The sequence below is a fragment of the Dendrobates tinctorius genome, unplaced genomic scaffold (genome assembly GCF_039654945.1).
Source record: "Dendrobates tinctorius isolate UK_male_01 unplaced genomic scaffold, ASM3965494v1 ptg000420l, whole genome shotgun sequence".
Classification (NCBI taxonomy): domain Eukaryota; kingdom Metazoa; phylum Chordata; class Amphibia; order Anura; family Dendrobatidae; genus Dendrobates; species Dendrobates tinctorius.
Genome location: NW_027362084.1, coordinates 580,573 through 602,690, shown reverse-complemented (window position 1 = coordinate 602,690; position 22,118 = coordinate 580,573). Strand labels below are relative to the sequence as shown.

Here is a 22,118-nt window from a genome sequence, read left to right as displayed (position 1 = left end):
CATGGTTGTCCATTTACACCTTATCCGAGCACGTTCGCTCATCACTATTGTCTGTCCCTCCATCCCATTTCTAATCTAATCTATCATCTACTATTCACATACACTCCTCAATATTGAAATGACAACACCAGGAAGGAAAAGCCTTGGAATGATGGAAATCACACGATTGCTAGACATGTTAATGATATGCAAATGATTAAAAAAAATGGAAGCAACATTTTCAAAATAAGTTATTAATGGTCATATGAGGAATGTTCTGCCATGCTGAATGCACTTGGGCAAATCATCAGGATCCGCTGCTGGCAGCTCCCTTTGCTATTGCATGATAGGAGAGGAATCAATGTATGTTACGGTAGGACATTTAGGCCACACAGGCTGTTCAGTCGCATGAGCAACATGCAGCCTGGCATTGTTGTGCTGATAAACGGCTCCTGGGACACATTTATCTTCCCTTGTGAAGACCTCTTTATGGTCTCCAGGCAATCTTTAATCATCATGTGACCCATACAAAAGTAGCACTTACCGCTGATCAGGACAGACCTCCTTTTCAGCTTCCATTACCGTTTAACTCTGCTCCATGGTTGTTTTTGAGAACGGTGGAGTGAGGTCAGTGGAGCACCTGTAGCGTACCTGGTGCGGCCATTTCTCCAAAGTGTCCCAGGACTCACTTTTCAACACAATTTCAAACCCACATGTTGCTAGTTCTGCTATGAGCAGACTGCATGGCCTACATGTCCTCCCATAGACTGCAGTCTCCAGACTTGTCTCACATTTAGCAGGTCACTGGTTGGCAACTACACAGGAGCTGCCAGCAGTGGGTTTTGATTTGCGGAAGTGCATTCAGCTGCAGAACATTCCTCCGACGACAATAACTTCATTGATAGCAGCCAAGGCTGCAAGTGCCGGGATTTCCGCACGTGGCGCTCATACTAGATGCTAAATAAATTGTGATGTTTTCAATTTTTTTTCCAGCATTTGCATATCAGTGACATTTCTCTCCATCCTGTGATTTCCAGAATTCCACAACTTTTCCTTCTTGGTATGCAATTTTAATGTTAAAAAGTGTAAGTTTGAGTGTATATGTATGTACAGTGTGTGTATAGTGTGTGTATAGTATGTGTATGTACATAAATATATACACCATAAATGTGTGTGTGATGTATGTGTATGTTGTGTGTGTCTGTATGTACAGTGTGTGTATGTATATAAATATACAGTACTAGCTGAAGAGCCCGGCGCTGCCCGGGTATAGTAACTAACTGTGTTTAGTTATAGCAAATTATAATTATCCTCCATCCCATAGGCCCGTGCCCATATACCCATCACACATCCTCCATCCCATAGTCCCATGCCCATATACCCATCATACATATTCGCCATCCCATAGTCGAGTGCCCATATACCCATCACACATCCTTCATCTCATAGTCCCATGCCCATATACCCATCATAAATATCCTCCATCCCATAGTCCCGTGCCCATATACCCGTCATACATATCCTCCATCCCATAGTCCAGTGCCCATATACCCGTCATACATCCTCCATCCCATAGTCCCGTGCCCATATACCCATCATACATATTCTCCATCCCATAGTCCCATGCCCATATACCCATCACACATCCTTCATCTCATAGTCCCATGCCCATATACCCATCATAAATATCCTCCATCCCATAGTCCCGTGCCCATATACCCATCATACATATCCGCCATCCCATAGTCCCGTGCCCATATACCCGTCATACATATCCTCCATCCCATAGTCCCGTGCCCATATACCCGTCATACATATCCTCCATCCCATAGTCCAGTGCCCATATACCCGTCATACATCCTCCATCCCATAGTCCCGTGCCCATATACCCGTCATACATCCTCCATCCCATAGTCCCGTGCCCATATACCCGTCATACATATCCTCCATCCCATAGTCCAGTGCCCATATACCCATCATACATATCCGCCATCCCATAGTCCAGTGCCCATATACCCATCACACATCCTCCATCCCATAGTCCCATGCCCATATACCCATCATACATATTCGCCATCCCATAGTCCCGTGCCCATATACCCATCATACATATTCGCCATCCCATAGTCCCATGCCCATATACCCGTCATACATCCTCCATCCCATAGTCCAATGCCCAAATACCCATCACACATCCTCCATCCCATAGTCCCATGCCCATATACCCGTCATACATATCCTCCATCCCATAGTCCCATGCCCATATACCCATCATACATATCCTCCATCCCATAGTCCAGTGCCCAAATACCCATCACACATCCTCCATCCCATAGTCCCGTGCCCATATACCCGTCATACATCCTCCATCCCATAGTCCCATGCCCATATACCCATCATACATATCCTCCATCCCATAGTCCAGTGCCCAAATACCCATCACACATCCTCCATCCCATAGTCCCGTGCCCATATACCCGTCATACATCCTCCATCCCATAGTCCCATGCCCATATACCCGTCATACATCCTCCATCCCATAGTCCAATGCCCAAATACCCATCACACATCCTCCATCCCATAGTCCCATGCCCATATACCCGTCATACATATCCTCCATCCCATAGTCCCATGCCCATATACCCATCATACATATCCTCCATCCCATAGTCCAGTGCCCAAATACCCATCACACATCCTCCATCCCATAGTCCCGTGCCCATATACCCGTCATACATATCCTCCATCCCATAGTCCCATGCCCATATACCCATCATACATATCCTCCATCCCATAGTCCAGTGCCCAAATACCCATCACACATCCTCCATCCCATAGTCCCGTGCCCATATACCCGTCACACATCCTCCATCCCATAGTCCAGTGCCCATATACTCATCACACATCCTCCATCCCATAGTCCCATGCCCATATACCCGTCATACATATCCTCCATCCCATAGTCCCATGCCCATATACCCATCATACATATCCTCCATCCCATAGTCCAGTGCCCAAATACCCATCACACATCCTCCATCCCATAGTCCCGTGCCCATATACCCGTCATACATCCTCCATCCCATAGTCCCATGCCCATATACCCGTCACACATCCTCCATCCCATAGTCCAGTGCCCATATACCTATCATACATATCCTCCATCCCATAGTCCAGTGCCCATATACTCATCACACATCCTCCATCCCATAGTCAACGATTATGTTATCATAATGAGGGGCGGGGCTTGATACACACACTTTTTCCCCATTATGTAGATAGGGGCAAAATTGTTTGGTGACTTGGAACGCGCGGGGTTAAAATTTCGCCTCACAACATAGCCTATGATGCTCTCGGGGTCCAGACATGTGGCTGTGCCAAATTTTGTTTCTGTAGCTGCGACGGTGCGGATGCCTATCCCGGACATACATACATACATACATACACACACACGAGCTTTATATACTAGATATACCATAAATGTGTGAGATATATGTGCTTATTTTGTGTGTATATATATATATGTGTATATATATATATATATATATATATATATATATATATATATATATATATATATATATATATATATATATTATAATATAATATAATTTTTTTTTTTTTTTCCAGGAAAATGTAATGTGTGTATTTATCTAGAATGATTGCTTGAGCAGTATTCCCGACTTCCTTGCCCCGTTGGCGGTGTGTTGTGAAGTCATCGCCTCCCATGACCATTCCCCCGGCTGCCGGGCCCGTGTGTGAATGATGGCCGTCCACTTTGTACATCCAGTTTATTTCTATGATACATTTGCTTTTTCTATGTTCCCTTTGCCTTGAAGGGGCATTTTACTACACAGTAAATAATAAGTATTTCCTTTACGAGGTCTTAGGACTACGCTAAGTGCGAACACTCCGGTAGCTCAGAGCCTCGGGATCCAGGAGATTAGACTCTGCGGTTGGGGCAAGTCGTGTGTAAATGTGACCGCTTGACCCCTGTAGAATAATAGGAGCAATGCATGCAATGTGCCTGGTGGTTACGAGTAGCGCGGGCCATTGACTTTTTACTACGGGCCATGTTCTGTGCACGGCTTGTTAACTTTTTGTTTTCTTTGCCCTTGTAAATTATGACTTAATTTCAGCCTGGATGGTGCACAGTCAGTGCAGGTGACTGATGCAATGATACACATAGGGTCAGATGTATCTTAATGGTGAAGTTCGTCATCAATGACAGTTTTTAAGGTCAAGTCCATCTGCCCCTCTCTTGTAGCATCTTTGATAATATGTCAGAAGTTAAAGAGGTTCTCTGGATTAAAAATAATTAAATCTGGATGTGCAGAGGGATGTCCACTGTCCAAGACCCCTATCTATCCGCCAGTGCAGAAAAAACCTCCAAGATCTGTTTGTCCCTGGAGATCCTGGCATGTCATTGCATATAAGGACATCTCATTGATTTGAATGGGCACAGTGTATTTACTGCAGGCCAATGAACACTGTCCTTAGTTTCCTTTGAAGACACGTGAGGTCAGTGAGTGCTCTCGTCCATTGGCCGGGCTTTCTTAAGAAAGACCGTATGGACATGGACTCATCCCACTGAATGCCCACACTCCTTTCCCATGAGCAGAATAATACTCAGACAACACAGGGTGAGGGTAAAACAGTGTGGCAATAATTTATCCACCAACAAACAAAAACAAATAGAACAATCCCACAGATGGGATTAGAGCAGCTGCGACTTTGGGGCCACCAGGGCTGTCTACCCCTACCAGTGTCACACCACTTTTGGCGGGCACCCACAGAGAGGAGGGAATGACAAGCGTAGGAATCTGAGAGTCCATTGAGGTACGTGCCCAGTTGACTTGAATGTCCCAAACTGGCTTTTCCAAATGTCTTCCTGGGGCCAGGTGACCGGAGGGTCCTAACCTGGCTTCTCGGAACATCTCCATGGGGCTAGGTGACTGGAGGGTCCCAACCTGACTTTTCCAAACGTCTCCAATGGGGCTAGGTGACTGGAGGGTCCCAACCTGGCTTCTCTGAACATTTCAATGAGTTCAGTGATGGTCAATGAAGTAGATCTGTATTCCTCCAGCTAGGGCCGTGGTCCCTTAAACTGGCATCCTGTAGAATGTCAAACCTGTATTCCTCTTGATGGAGCCATGGTGTCTTGGTGGTTGTTCTGTAGAGTCTCATTGCAGAAGTATAGCGAACCCTTTTTATACCCACAGCTGTCTTCCATGCTATCATCATCAGGTTAGGAGGAAGGTTGGATGAGGTTAACTTTCAGTGTATGAGTATTTAATCAATCTGCATAGTTTGTCCTTCATTATTTTTCAGGTCAACAAGCTACATGAACTTATACAATAGGTAATCAACATATTTGCAAACATTGATTGTTCAATGACCTTCTGTTCCTGCCTTCCAAAGATAGTTATACAATAAGCTGTTGGAGTTGATATAATAGGTAAACAGCAGCCATTCAGTAATTCACAAACATCAATTCAGGAGTCCAACATTCAGACTCATAAAAACAGTAGTGTTTGTCTCTTGATTCACAGAAGAATAACACATCAATTCAAGAGTCAATGTTCAGACTCATATGAACAATTGTCTGTCTCCTGGCCTTCTAAAAATATATGCGAGTCATAATTAAGAATAAATGCTATGTTATTACATTCCTCCAGAAATTACAACTGATGATCAGACACATTTTTTCGTTCTGAAGAATCCATATAAAAAAATCTCTTCTAAGAAGAGAAAAAACATTTTTTTTTTTGGCAAATTTGTAAGAATATACACGTTTTGACTCAGATTTGATGCGCTTTTTAACACTTTTTTACTGTGTGGGTCCAGGTGCATTTATTATTTTTTTTTTTATAGGGTATCACAATAGGATGTGTGTTTGATGCATTTCACCAGAAAACCTTGGCAAAAAATTCATTAAAGAGAATCTATCATCAGGTCTCTGCCACCTAATCTGAGTTCAGCAAAATGTAGAGTGAGACCCTGATTCCAGCTATGTGTTCTTTACTGGGCTGCTTGTATAGTTTATAATATAACTTTTATTAGCAGGAGATTATCACTAGAAGACTAGTAAACCTGCTGCCATATATAGTCCTCCATATTCATGAGCTCTGTATAACCCTACCCCCAGCACTGATTGGCAGCTTTATGCCTATGCACAGGGTACACAGAAAGTTGCCAATCAGTTGTGTGGCCGAGGGTTGTACTGAGTACAGTATTCAAAGAACTGGTGCATCTGCAGCAGATAAAACTGATGTTATCAAAACTGCTGATACAGTTGAAAGAAATGATGAGACAGGAAGTGTCAGCTCACGCTGTCTCCCCATCATTCTCCCTCGGCGTCTGACGTCAGCTTCATGTAGTGACTTCATCGCGCCTGCTACGCTGAGATGTGCTGGTGCTTTGGAAATCTCACTGCAAAGACTGGAGAACTGGGGACATGAGGAGGAGAGGAGGTGAGTATTGTATTTTATTTATTTTATTTTATCAGTGAGTACATTATGGTGGCTATAATACTGCATGAAGGACTTTTGGGAGTGCATTATACTATACTGAAGGCTGGGGAGTTCATTATACTATACGGAAGACTATAGGGAGTGCATTATACTATAAAATGGCTATGGGGAGTGCATTATACTGTATGGAGGACTGTGGGGAGTGCATTATATTTTGTGGAGTACTATGGGGAATGCATTACACTATATAGAGGATTATAAGGAGTGCATTATACTGTATGAAGGACTATGGGGAGTGCATTATACTATATGGGGTACTATGGGGAGTGTATTATACTGTATGGAGGACTGTGGGGAGTGCATTATATTTTGTGGAGTACTATGGGGAGTGCATTACACTATATAGAGGATTATAAGGAGTGCATTATACTGTATGAAGGACTATGGGGAGTGCATTATACTATATGGGGTACTATGGGGAGTGCATTATACTGTATAGAGGCGGGCATGCATTAGACTATATGGAGGGCTATGTGGGGGCTATTATAGTGTATGCAAGCAATTATAGAGTGTGAAGGACTGTGTGAGGTCCGTCATACTACATGGGGCCATTATGCTGTTGGGAGAGCTATTGGGGGCCATTATAGAGTGTGGTGAAGTCTTGGGCTATTATACTGTATGTAAGTCCCATCATACTACATGGAGGGCTTTTATGTGGTTACAGTTGGGAGATCATACTGTGTTGCCGTCACCATATTTTGCTGGGGGGAGTTGAGATGGGGTACAGTAGGGTCATCATACTGTGCATGTAGAGGGTATTGTGAAGGAATTCACTGTGGGGGTATCATACAGTGTTTGTGTGCGTTGTCATTATCTTTTATGGGGGAAATGAATGGGGAATCTAGGGCTTCAGTAGGAGGAAAATTACTTTGTAATGATTACATAGTTGAGACATATGCTCTTCTGTGACCCGGCCAAATATTTTTTTCTCTTGTTTGTGGGAGAGGCCCAATGACAACTTCTGCTATGGGGCCCCCATGATTTCTATGTGCGCCCGTGACAGATTCCCTTTAGAAATTGCAGCAAAATCCTGTCATTTAAACCCAGAATATGCCCCTAAGAACAGTAATGTTGCTTTTTCTAAGGTTTGATAAAAAATGATTTGAACACTAATGACGGGTTCATTCATATGATCTGGAAGCTTATTGCAAGGGAATTTTTATGTAGCTTTTGACCAGGAATTTGCATTAAGGACCAGGTCAAAAGCCCTCTGCATACCCTTTAGGAGGGTTTTAGAGTAGAGACCACAATGTCTGGACTGATTGCAGGACCCCTGATCTGAACCCAACAGGTTCATAAGCACATTTAAGGTAAATTTGTGTCCAGAGACCCGCGGCAGGACCGGACATGTTGTTACTTACTTGGGTTGTGAATGTCGGACGTATAAAACCTGCCTGACACTTATCCAGTAATTGTGAGACAGCCCCTTTAATATGAAAATGCTGAACATCCAGGGCACTGTAATACGGAAGTGAAGGACCGTTATACAGGGCTTAAGTGTAAAGAGAAGAAAAAGTCTTATAAAATGTCCAAAAAAGTAAAAAAAATAAACAAAAACTTCCATATCCAACTTCCAGCCCACAAGAGAAGAAGGTGGGTTACATTATAGCCTTAAAAAAAAAAAAATAAACAAAAAAACCTTTTTATGGCCATGTTGATGGAAAAATAATAATAAAAAAAAAATCTCTAAGGGTGGTTTTACACTTACCGCATTTTTTGTGGTGTATCACAATAATGGACTGCAAAAAATGTTTGCGGCGTGCCGTTTTTTTCACCCCAATACTATAGAAGTAGTATTGGAGAAAAAAAAATGGCCTTCTGCAAAACCGAAAGTGACGGCGCGCCGCAAAAACAGACTTCCGGTTTGTTTTTGCGGCACCATTGATTGAAATGGGCGCCGTGTCCGTACGCCGTGAAAAATATCGAGCAAGCTCGATATTTTTTCACAGCCTTATATACGGCCGTACGTCACACAAGTGCACCATTGGATTTTTGCAGGCCGATTTTACGGCCCCATAGAAAGCTATTGGGACCGCAAAATCGTCCCACAAAAATACGGCAAGTGTAAAACCACCCTTAGAGCTTGTTCAGATGTCTTATTTTTGCATGTGCTGCCTGTGTTTTTCATGTATAGCATTCGTACCTGTGATTGGCTTTGGAGCCATTCACATATCCGTGACTTTTCACAGACCGAGAGGTCCGCAGAAAATCGCGGACACCTGTCCAGATTTGATCCGAGGGTGATGCAAGTCAAAGGGTCCACGAAAACACCGCACTTGGATGACATCCGAGTGAGGTCTGATTTTCACGGGCTGTCAGAATGGAGAAGATGAAAAAACTTTTTTTTTTTTAATTTTTTCACATTCAAAAAATACAGATGACACTCAGCCCAAAGTCTGATCAGAATAATCTGTCCGTTTTTCTCGTACGTGAAAAACTAGACTTGTGAATGAGCCTTTTAAAAGGCGAAAAGAAAAATGATCAGGTAGTAGGGGTTAAAGGAGGACATTATCTCTAAGGTTTACAGAAACTTGTAGTATTTTATTCCCCAGCAGGTACATTTTGGGGATGATCGGATGTGGCATTAGAGCTCAATCGGAACTTTTCCTATATCACTTTTAATTTAATTCTTCCACCCGACAGTAAATCTTGTATTATTAACCAGGAAAATAGCAGATTACATCAGCTTCATGATCACCGATGGCATCCTAAACACCAGTATTGATAGAGTGAGATCCACCGGGGACGAGGCACCGCAGCCGGGAGTGTAGCGCAGCGCCTCGAAAGTGTAAACAGGTTTGATAATGTCTCTTATCTGACAGCATTCTCCGAGCTTAGATCATCCGAGTCATCTCTAACCACAGACAGGCCGGAGCTATCTTTTTGGCACTGTCTCCTCCTTGGCAGCACATGGAGATTTTCCTTCAGCCCTGTTAATGCAGCAGAACCTGTACAATGTGTGTTTTTTTTTTCTTTTCGTAGTAGAAAGCTAAGCGCCCCATTTATCATGATGATAACTTGTTGGGATTACAGCTGTAGGCTCCTTCCCGTCCAGCATTCTGCTAAGATGGTTGATAGGGTCTCCGTGTCACGGAGGCTCTAAGTAGCGGCGCAGGTGCCCAGTTTTTCACAGATTACGTTGCGGAGATCTCATTTGGCAGCGGCCACGGTGCAGTGCAGATTAAAGGAATGCAGGAGACGTTTGGTGGAATTCCAGATCCGCAGCTTTAGCACATGACAGATTGTTAAAGCCAAGTAACGGTAAAATGTTAGTAGGGCTCATTTGTTAAATAGGCCCAATCTAGAGCTAATCTATTGCCAGCGTGATATTCGGGAGCTGTAAAACAGGCTGTGTCTGGACGGAGGCCAAGAAGTGTCTCCTAATGTAGGACGAGGGTTGGAGGAATAATAGATCCTGCGCCCACGATCTCCGGGCTGAGTCCAAACAGCAACAAGACTTGTACAGCGCATTGTGTCTGCGCTAAATGAAAGTGACGTTCTGCGCGGCACTTGGCAATGGCCATGTGTAACACCCGACAACGCACATCTTAAGGGCTTCTTATTAATTATCCTGAAAGCGATAGCCGGACGAACCTAGACGGGAGGGAACCGCTGCATAACATATGGAACGGCGGAATTCTGCTCTATGTGGCCACATATATGCCCGCAGACATCATCAGGAGGGAAGTACAGTTCCCTAGCCTTGTATTAGAATGCGCTAACCAATGCATAGCCGGACGAACGAAAGCGGGACGGAACCGGTGACGGTATAACACATGGAACGGCAAACTTCTGCTCTATGTGGCCACATATATGCCTGCAGACCTCATCAGGAGGGAAAGTACAGTTCCCTAGCCTAGTATCAGAATGTGCTAACCAATGCATAGCCGGACGAACCTAGACGGGAGGGAACCGCTGCATAACATATGGAACGGCGGAATTCTGCTCTATGTGGCTACATATATGCCCGCAGACATCATCAGGAGGGAAAGTACAGTTCCCTAGCCTTGTATCAGAATGTGCTAACCAATGCATAGCCGGACGAACGAAAGCGGGAGGGAACCGGTGACGGTATAACACATGGAACGGCAAAATTCTGCACTATGTGGCCACATATATGCCCACAGACCTTCATCAGGAGGGAAAGTACAGTTCCTTAGCCTAGTATCAGAATGTGCTAACCAATGCATAGCTGGACGAACGAAAGCAGGAGGGAACCGGTGACGGTATAACACATCGAACGGCAAAATTCTGCTCTATGTAGCCACATATATGCCCACAGACATCATCAGGAGGGAAAGTCCAGTTCCCTAGCCTAGTATCAGAATGCGCTAACCAATGCATAGCTGGACGAACGAAAGCAGGAGGGAACCGGTGACGGTATAACACATGGAACGGCAAGATTCTGCTCTATGTGGCCACATATATGCCCACAGACCTCATCAGGAGGGAAAGTACAGTTCCCTTGCCTCGTATCAGAATGCGCTAACCAATGCAGAGTGACATCTAAGGGGGTAAGTTACGCCCCTGCATAGGGAGTGTACACCTCAGCGGACTGGTTTGCTCTCCTGACATGACTTTTTCAATATGAATTCTAAATAACATATATTCTTGGGGCAATTCTTATTAAGACCTCTGCATTGTGCTGTTCCTCAGCTATTCTTCCTGGAAATTGGTAAATAAATTGGTAATTGGGTGTTAGACTTCCTATTATGATTGAGTCATCACTGATTGGAAAAGTGTCAGAATTTTTTTTTTTCATATCGATATTTGAAAAATAAATTTTTCAGTTTTTCCAATTTCTACTAGACCGAATAATAAACTTGTACTAAACATGGACATTAATCAACAGATGTTTATTTATATAGATGCAAACATCATTGTGAAGGGAGGTCTTGTGATATCATTTACTGTGAATGATGGATCCTGTGTTATCAGCCATTGTACAGGAAGGAGAGCTGTGACATAACCTAGGATCCATATGATAAGTAATGTCACAGCTCTCCTTCCTGTACAATGGCTGATAACACAGGATCCATATGATAAGTAATCAGCCATTTTGCAGGAGGGGAAAGAGGTGAATCCTGTATTATCTGCTGCATATAGAGGTGTTATCAGTCACTGTACAGGAGGAAGAGGAGGTGAGCTGTGATATCACCTATTGTGAATAGTGGATCCGGTGTTATCTACTGTATATAGAGGTGTAATCCGTTATTGTACAGGAGATGGAGGAGGGGAACTTTGATATAATCTATTTTGAATATTGGATCCTGTTATTTACCATATATAGAGGTGTTGTCAGTCATTTTACAAGAGGGAGAGAAAGTGAGCTGTGCCATCTACTGTGATGGATCTTGTGCTAAAGGTTTTACTTGTAATTACTATCCTGTCTGTGGTGATAGTGAGACTGTTGAAAAGTTTTTAGTTAATAACAGGAATTATTATTTTCGTGTGTGAAAATTGCAAGATTTCTGGGGGGGGTGGGTTTGATCTGGTAAACTGAAAAAAAATGAATTTTTTTTAAAATGAAAATGTGTTGCATAAAAACCTGATTCACACAGATCATTTTTTGTCAGTTTTTAGTAAAAATTAATATACCTTTGTTAAGCATAAACACTGACTATCTGTAAGATAAGTTTTAGGATGGTAAGATTGGCAAATAAGGCTCATTATTTCTGAATTACAGCCGGAAACTTTACTGGAAGAAGGGTAGTATACGAGAGCAAATGACCCCAACCATAGGGGGCGATGGTCCTGACTTTGGCGGCAGAGTCTGGTTGCGGTTCACCCTCCCAGGTAGCTTCATCACCCCCCCGGCAGCGCTATCCTGGTTATACCCGTCACTGGTAACATTTTCGTTGACTCCATCTCCCACCAGTATAGATGAGGGGGTGTCGGATCCCCCTCTTTACCGCTGACAGGTAGAGTAGTAAATACAGACCCCTTCCCCCCATAATGATAACAAGTTTTTCCTATCAAGCCATTACATTGGTCGCTGAGGTTGAACAAGAGTTATGCGAATCCCCAGCACTGACCTAAAGTCACAATCTGAGAAAAATCTGTATTGAATCACATGATAGAAAACATTATTATTTTTGCTTTTTGACTTCGTGCATTATTTCATTTTTTTTTCTCCTTTTCTATTTTTGCATGGTTTCCCGGACAGGAGCGAGATGGAATGAGGGCGATCCTGGATTCATACGACAGTGAGCTGACTCCATCGGAGCACACTCCTCAGCTAACTCGCCGCCTTCGCGATGCCGAAGAGAATCTGCAGAAAATCCATGCGCAGAACGCGGAGATGGAGGTAATTTCTGGTGTATAGGCAGGGGGATACAAGGACAGCCATGAGCCCGGCGACATATGTCCCCATTAGACCACAATTGTCACTGTGAGCAAATATAAGGGCTTTAATCCTGTGTAGGAAAACTTTTAGGTCCAGCAATGCTCCTTGGGAAAACAAGTATGCAAATGAGTTTTCTTGGGAGGGGGGGGGGAAGCTGGTTCTCCAGTGGCAGCCATCAGAGGTGGCTACTTTGACGTATAAGGTAGCAGCCTCCAGCTGGTGGCATCAAAGATTCAGTTTTCTGCCTTTGGGAGAAGAGCGGGATTTTATCTTCTTTACGCAGCTTTTGAAGTATCTCGGCAAGCAGGTCGTTCCAATCATCTTGGAGAACTAACCACAGATCTTCTGTGGATGTCGCTTTTGCAAATCCATCTGTCTTTTCTTGTAAGCCCAGCCAGACTGGATGATGTTGAGATCAGTGCTTTGTGGGGTCATTCCTTCACTTCCAGGACTACTTGTTCTTACTGACCCTGAGGATAGTTTTTGATGACATTCGCTTTATGTTTGGGGTCATTGTCTGCATAATCAGATACCTCCTTGACGGTATTACATGATTGATGAAATCTGCATGAAATCATGATTCATGACATGGGCCTGTATTTCTCAGAATTGAGGAAACCATTAATCCTGACTCCCAACTTAATTTATTAAAATGCAGCCTAAATTTTTCAAGGATCCTCCACCATGTTTCACTGGTCCTGCAGCGAACAAACTGCCTTCTATTACAATCATATATTTCACATACAGTATTGACTCATTAGTCCAGTGCACCTGCTGCATCTCGAAACCCAAGTGCTTTGAAACCTTCGTCTTGGAGAGATAGTGTCTTGTTGCTGAGTTCAGTTTTTCCATGGTGAACATGGAAACCTAACCTGTGACATGAAACTGTCTTCCACAACCTCACCTTTGTAGCAGAGTTTGTCTTTTCCGCACCCAGTTTTAAGCCTCCTGCACAGCTGTTTTTATTTTAGTTATTGATTGTGTTGCAATCTACATTTGGAAATGCTAATCATTACCGCAGTGTTTGGTATAATTGGTTACTTATCCACCTGACTGTAGTCCTAAAAAAATCCTTGACTTTGTACAAGTGGACCTCGAAGAAGTGATGCTGTGGATTTTTGCCTCCTATGATGCACTTATGTTTCGGGGCTTCATCCCTTAACCCACAGTTGTTTCCAACATGCCATGCACAGCGGCAGAGCGTTAATATTAAGTTTAGCCCCATCTGCGTGGACGGTGAAACCTCCCTAATCAACAACATTAAAAGCCATTTTATTACGACACATTTGGCTCCATGTAAAATCATGAAAGGAGAGACGCCGTGAGGACACGCTGACACATTCACTACTTCCCGGCGTTTTTCAGTGATTTAGTGTGACGGCGATCACCATATGTATCCTAATCTGTTCATTAGGAGGCGGACGATGTTGGCACGCCGGTGCCCATATGTTCTCGCATTGTTTGCCAGTTAGACCAAAGGCTGAAATGGAAACCTGTTAACTCCTTGACCAAAAATTATCACATTACCCGATAAGCCATATTCTTGTTGTTTCCACTGATAATTGCTACTATTTACAGATTACTTCTTCAGCAAAGGCTTGTATGTCGCCGAGGCTCGTGTGTCGCGGAGGCTCGTGTGTCGCGGAGGCTCGTGTGTCGCGGAGGCTCGTGTGTCGCGGAGGCTCGTGTGTCGCGGAGGCTCGTGTGTCGCGGAGGCTCGTGTGTCGCGGAGGCTCGTGTGTCGCGGAGGCTCGTGTGTCGCGGAGGCTCGTGTGTCGCCGAGGCTCGTGTGTCGCCGAGGCTCGTGTGACGCCGAGGCTCGTGTGACGCCGAGGCTCGTGTGTCGCCGAGGCTCGTGTGTCGCGGAGGTTCGTGTGTCGCCGAGGCTCGTGCGTCTCAGAGGCTCTTGGAAGAATGGTGGTCTTCTCCAACTGTTGGTGCCTTGCTGACACTTATATAGGAGCCTTCACTACAAAGGCACAATGAAGGGCGCCACTTTGGTGGTATAACTTTGTGACGACCATGATATACCACTTTGAGAAATCCCTTTTCCCCTTGATTTCCCAGCGCGGTAACTTTTCTTTTCCATCTCATCTTTTCTGTTTGTCTCTTCTCGGCATATGGTCTGGTCCATCAGCGCTGCCTCTATGGGGCGTTACTCCTACTTCTTCAATGCCAGATAGCTGCCAGTCTACAACGCTGGTTTTATTGTACTGTCACCCATGTCAGCGAGCCTGGCTGGTATAGAAAAATAGATCGCTTGACCCCGACTCCACTCTGGGGAAGTAGAGAGCACAGCACAAAAATAAGACGCTTTGTATTGTCAATACCGGTCACATAATATGGGCACCAAGTCAAAGCGCCGCTCCACCCCTGCTGGTTTATCGTAGACTGATGGAGTACAGCATCTTATTATCCCCTTTTATCTCCTTATCTCCTATTACTATTAAACACTACCCTGTATATGTATATATTCTTTAGATTCCTATTTCAAAAGGTTAGTAAATTATATATTTTTGGTGTAAATTTGTTAACCGAACGTTACGTAACACAGGTAAGTTGCAATTCCTTCTGGTTGTTGCACCTGGACTGTCCACAAGGTGGCAGCAAATATTGAGTTTCAGCATCACGTAGCTTTATATATTTACTGTTTCATATAAATCTACGGCCAAAAGTGATTGAAGACTCCTCGACATGCACATTAGACATTCAGGATGAAAGGTCTTGTTTTGTTTGCCTACTTAACAGGTGGCAAATAGCCTCATGGCATCCTGGATTGTAAACTGCCAGCAATTCTGAATTTGGACAGTACATGAGAATAATGAAATTGGATCAAGGGAATTCCCGAAAAAGCGATTATCGTTGCACACAGCGTTAAGCGAAATGCTCGTTGGTCATGTTCCTGCATAAGAAGTGTACAGCTTGATCCTCAGACTTCCCCTAATGTGGCTTGATCTACTGTATAGAGTCACAAGCAATGACTAGCCAGTATTTTACTACTATTTATCATAACCCACATCACAATATTCATAATCCCCCCCTTTGACTAGGCAGCACGTTCAGTTTGGCAGTTTTATGTTGAAGCACAGGAAGCTGTGGGGGCAGCTGTAATTAGGTTGTATGTTCTCTCCATACAGTCAGTTATGCCACACTGATTGACTCTAACACTGTTTGTGTGCCTCATGGAAGTGTAACCACTCTGCTTGTGTGCCTCACGGAAGTGTAACCGCTCTGCTTGTGTGCCTCACGGAAGTGTAACCGCTCTGCTTGTGTGCCTCACGGAAGTGTAACCGCTCTGCTTGTGTGCCTCACGGAAGTGTAACCGCTCTGCTTGTGTGCCTCACGGAAGTGTAACCGCTCTGCTTGTGTGCCTCACGGAAGTGTAACCGCTCTGCTTGTGTGCCTCACGGAAGTGTAGCCGCTCTGCTTGTGTGCCTCATGGAAGTGTAACCGCTCTGCTTGTGTTCCTCACAGAAGTGTAACCGCTCTGCTTGTGAGCCTCACAAAAGTGTAACCGCTCTGCTTGTGAGCCTCACAAAAGTGTAACCGCTCTGCTTGTGAGCCTCACAAAAGTGTAACCGCTCTGCTTGTGAGCCTCACAAAAGTGTAACCGCTCTGCTTGTGTGCCTCACGGAAGTGTAACCGCTCTGCTTGTGTTCCTCACGGAAGTGTAACCGCTCTGCTTGTGTTCCTCACGGAAGTGTAACCGCTCTGCTTGTGTTCCTCACGGAAGTGTAACCGCTCTGCTTGTGTTCCTCACGGAAGTGTCACCGCTCTGCTTGTTTGCCTCACAAAAGTGTAACCGCTCTGCTTGTTTGCCTCACAGAAGTGTAACCGCTCTGCTTGTGTGCCTCACGGAAGTATAACCGCTCTGCTTGTGTTCCTCACGAAGTGTAACCGCTCTGCTTGTGTGCCTCACGGAAGTATAACCGCTCTTCTGTTTTTGTCAATTCCTTCTGGGCCAACCACAACTAGTGACCAACGGCACCCATAGTCCTCTCTTGTCTGACAACTGGTCACTTCCCAGATGTTATCATAAGGCCACGTACTACAATGACACATCATCAGGTCCACCACATGTGGGTCATGGCTGACTACTTGGGGACCACCTGCTGCACCTTAGTCCAGTACTCAACTATCATAGTGAATACCCCCCGTCATAGAAAGCTTTTCATTATTCCTTATTTTACCTGAAATCCAAATCCTCCAGCGTGAAATCTGCTGATGTCGGCCGTTGCGTCCACTCCTTGTTGTCTCTGTATTATCCCAGTATACCGATTCCTCGCTGCCCGGCGGAGGACACGACGTGGCATGTTGACATCAGCATAATATTGTTGCTGAATCTGGCTTTTATTGTATTGTGTCTACTTTGTGCTGGTTTTATATTTTATGGGCAGCGCGTGCCCTTTTGCACGACGCGTGCTTCTGTAGGATAAGCCGTTACCTTTCCGTTGTGTTTGTTTTTCTACACTGTTTGCCGAGATTCCCCCGGATTCTGCCGTCTCCACACTTATATTGATAGATTAGACTTCGCCGGCCATTTATTTGGCGTTGGCTTTAGTCGTGCATAGCGTTGCGCACGTCCTTTTATTTATCTCCGATAAAGCTCTCTCCCTCTGTCTGCTCCGAACCGAGGTCTTCCTCATTCAGAAAATACAACAAGTCTCCAAATCATTATAAATAAATTCATAATGGCACAAATACCATTTTTTAACAAAATGCATTGAAGCAACGACTCGTGAACATATGCATAGAAAAACGGAGGAATAGAGTCTGTGCTAATTTACAAAAATACAAAATTTTATTAGTCATAAAAATATGACATAAAATGTCAAAAATGCAAGACACATATCATATAATAGACATTAATGAGCAGAGGAAGTGAAAGAAGGGTATGTATATATCATTAAGTGACCTGAATACCCTAGATCGTAGCATGGGTAACCTGCTATTGCAAGGAGAGCATCTGGGGTAGAGGAACTCCTAGTAGTCATGCCAATCTCCTGTGGACAGAAGTAGTCCCAATAGTAAATAACATAATATAGTGCCAGTATTCAGAGCTCCCGAGAATGTTGCCATAAAAAGTGAAATGCTCCAGATCAATAGCACTACGTGCTAAGATCTACATGGAAGCTAAGGGAGCACTGGATTCTGGAGAGGCTGGGACACCTCTGTCCAGGGTTACATGTATAAATACATGGCAAGGCTAACACAGTAGTTAAATAACTCCACACCAAAAACAGGTAATTACCCGTCATGCTGCAAATCGCAAAGGCAGGAAACGCGGACCCCCGACGTATGTTTCGGTGTAAGTATCCTTCTTCAGGGGGTGTGGCTTTAACAATCCCAAGTTCCCGTTTAAATACCCGGTATCTCGTCAGTTGCCATATTTTTGTCTAATACTACTCTATAACTTCCCTGTAATTAATTTTTAGTCAACATATAATTATGTAGTATGATTATATTAACAAACTACTTTAAAGATAGTTTAAAATATATTATTCTGTTTTTTCTACTGCCATTATTCAATTGTTATTATGTTGGTATATTATAGAGGAAGGGTTTACTAATGTATTCACATAATATATACTTAAATGGATGTATTTTTACTAAGTTGCACTCAACATCTCGTCTTTCTTTGTTTATTATGTTTACAGGCATTGCGCATTTGTGCTCCTCTTCGCTGGATGGTCTCTGCGTGTCCTTCCTGCAACTCCGGCTTTGCTGTGCCGCTTGGTTACGGCTTGGCGCCGGTCGTCCCACGTAACATAAGCTTTCCGGGCGGTAGTGACATGCAGGTCTATTTCTGGCAGGGGAGCAACATCCGCTTCATAGTGCTGCTTTGTATAACTCCCCACTTTGGGCGGAAGTGATGTCTCTGCATAGTACTGGCAAGAGAAATCTTTATTTCCTCTTCCACTGCCTGTTGGACGGTGTTGATGTACAGGTCTCTAATTGGCAGAGACGACACATCCGCTCCACAGGATTGTAAAATGTGATTACTTGGACAGAAACGACGCCACTGTATGGGACACATTGACGCTTAGCTACGCCACTTGGTAACGGCGATTTCATTGGTTAATCAATAAAGAAACTGGGTATTTAAATGGGAACTTGGGATTGTTAAAGCCACACCCCCTGAAGGATACTTACACCGAAACGTACGTCGGGGTCCGCGTTTCCTGCCTTTGCAATTTGCAGCATGACGGGTAATTACCTGTTTTTGGTGTGGAGTTATTAATTGATCTACTGTGTTAGCCTTGCCATGTATTTATACATGTAACCCTGGACAGAGGTGTCCCAGCCTCTCCAGAATCCAGTGCTCCCTTAGCTTCCATGTAGATCTTAGCACGTAGTGCTATTGATCTGGAGCATTTCACTTTTTATGGCAACATTCTCGGGAGCTCTGAATACTGGCACTATATTATGTTATTTACTATTGGGACTATTTCTGTCCACAGGAGATTGGCATGACTACTAGGAGTTCCTCAACCCCTCATGCTCTCCTTGCAATAGCAGGTTACCCATGCTACGATCCAGGGTATTCAGGTCACTTAATGATATATACTTACCCTTCTTTCACTTCCTCTGCTCATTAATGTCTATTATATGATATGTGTCTTGCATTTTTGACATTTTATGTCATATTTTCATGACTAATAAAATTTTGTATTTTTGTAAATTAGCACAGACTCTATTCCTCCGTTTTTGTATGTCTTCCTCATTCATCTCCTTTGTATCCATATTTTAATTGCCACTAGCAGGGGCGGGTGACAACTTTGCATCTCCGCTAGTGATGAGCGAGCATAAGGCTTTATCCAAGCACGCTCCTGTGCGAATAGAGTATCTTCGGCGTGCTCGAATGTCCGGCGTGTTCGAGTCCTCGCGGCTGCTTGTCTGGTGGCTGTTCGACAGCAGGGAATACCTGTTTGTTAGGCAATCCGTGCATATGTTGCAGCTGTCGAACAGCCGCGAGACATGCAGCTGCTGGGACTTGAACATGGTGTTTGAGCATGCCGAAAAGACACTGACCACCCGAGCATGCTCAGATAACACCTTACCCGAGCACGGGCATCACTAATCTCTGCCAGTTAGGATCCACGTCCGCTGCAGAGCGGTATTGCTCTTGAATCCCTTTCGGGGGTTAATACAAAGCGGAATATGGCAGCATTTGTCTTATACGGCAGACCTTGATTGCATTGCACTGGGTCTGTTTCCTACAAAGCAGCTGATTGGCACAAAACAAAATTGAAATTACACCTGTATTGATCAGTTGATATGTGATCCTGTTACCATGCGACTGCTTCAGAAAAGATTGCACTTCTACTCTCTGTCTTGCCCTTTACTAATGCCTTAATGTCTCCTGACACGTGTGTGGGATTTATATAGGATGCCAAACTCTTGATCTGCAATGGACTGAATCCTTAAAGTGAATGTCCGCCTGTGAACTGCGATATTAAGAAAACTTTACGGTATTTAAAAAAGTGGTGACCAGTCACTTGTTTTTTTTTTTTTTCCAATAAAGCTTCAAAATCCCTGAATAAACATTGAGATATATAACGCTTGTTGTGCCTGTTGCCACCAATAGAGGGCGCTTACAACATAGTGTTTTATATAAAACTCAGTCTGCAGTAGGCTCCTAAGCACCCTCTAATGGTGGCAGCAGGAAACCAAAATGTTATCCTGTAGCGCTGTAGCACAGATTTATGGAAACTGTCATCAATTTAGCCGATCTCTAAACTAAAGCTGCGCTGATGAACGAAATATTGTCATTAATAGTGATGAGCGCAAGTGCTCGTTACTCAAGTTTGCCAAAGGTGCTCAGATATCCACCGAGTATCATGGGTGACATATAAGAGTCCCGGCACCTGCATGTTTCACGGCTATCTGATAGCCACAAAACATGTGGAGATTGCCTGACCTACACGGGTCATCTTTTCAATTTGAAGCATCCGCTGCCTATTCAAGAACATAGTAGCTGGTGTGACCGGACAACTGTATTGTAAAGACCAGAGACTAAAATAATTACACAATATGTAATAGGGCATCAAATGAGAGCAGAGCTGTGTGTATCTTGATGTAGCAGAGCCATGTGGGTGGAGCTGAGCTGTGTGTGTGTGTATGCAGCAGTGCTGAGTGTGCGCTGTAGAGTGTACATAATGTGTGCGCTGTAGATCTGTATGTGCATAATATACACTACAGAGAAACAACTAACAATAGATCTATTTCCTCCTGTTCCTTCCATAGGACATTACCGTCCCATTCCAGCAGGTTCCTTGTTGTTTTTTTCTTTATTTCTAACCTATCTCTAGTGTACACTAATCAGGTGCATTAAAATACTTCCTCACTGCTGTCTCCTGCCGTTTCCAGCATGGCTCCGCTCCCTCTTCTGCGTCATGTCACCTCAGCTCTCTCTTGCCGGCTCGTACTGTTGAGTTTTAGTTCTTCATCTTTGAGAGCCTTGTTCTGAGTCTTATAGATTTACGATGAGAAAGTAACTTCCGGTCCGCAGAGAAGACGCCATACTGAGCCAGCTAGTCACAGCTGCGGTCTCATTGTCCGGGAGAGGAGCGGAGCTGAGCAGGAAACGGCAGAAAACGACAGTGACCGGTAATTATTTTAATGCATGCACTGTACACACATAGCAGATACCCAACAGAGAGTGTAAAGAGGTAGATGTCCCGCATGTGTAATAAAGCCGCCGTGTCCATCGGATTTAGTTAGTTTCATCAGATATCCGTCATTTCCATTGAATTTCTGGATCAGATCGCAACACCTCCTCCTTTCTTTAACCCGCATTTCTACCAACATGTCTCCGTTTCCTCATTTTCCAGGTACCTGATGCCCAATGTCACTGTATACTCCTTACTAATGAGATTAAGAAAAAACCAAAATAACCAGTGACGTTCTAGCGATAATGCTAGCGATATCGCTTAGTGTGACAGGGCCTTTAGTTGCTCGGTTAATGAGACCTGCCCATGTAACGCAGCTCGTGTGCAAACTCGCTGAGAGAACCACTGTAAGAACCAGGAAACTTTTACAAAGACATTGGTATATTCCTTTGATCAGAGAGAAAGGCCTAAAGGGATATTTACACACATCTGATAGATACAGGCCCCACCCTTAGTACCAACACCGAGATCGATTCCCACTGTGAATTGAGGGGTCGCTGCTCATGCGTGGATTCCAACATCCGCTCCTATAGTTTGGGGAACAAGCAAAGCATATCCTGCTCTTTTTTTTTTTTTTAAACTCCCATA

At 44.1% G+C, this 22,118-nt stretch overlaps 1 protein-coding gene across 3 annotated transcripts in view; it reads left to right on the top strand.

The window, feature by feature from the left end:
• LOC141076507 (mitotic spindle assembly checkpoint protein MAD1-like) overlaps positions 1–22,118 on the top strand; it is a 620,485-nt gene that overhangs the window by 156,102 nt on the left and 442,265 nt on the right. For all 3 annotated transcript variants that reach the window (XM_073563984.1, XM_073563986.1, XM_073563985.1), the window contains exon 3: positions 12,679–12,819. In XM_073563984.1, the coding sequence (XP_073420085.1) occupies positions 12,679–12,819 (141 nt within the window). The remainder of the gene's footprint in view (positions 1–12,678; positions 12,820–22,118) is intronic.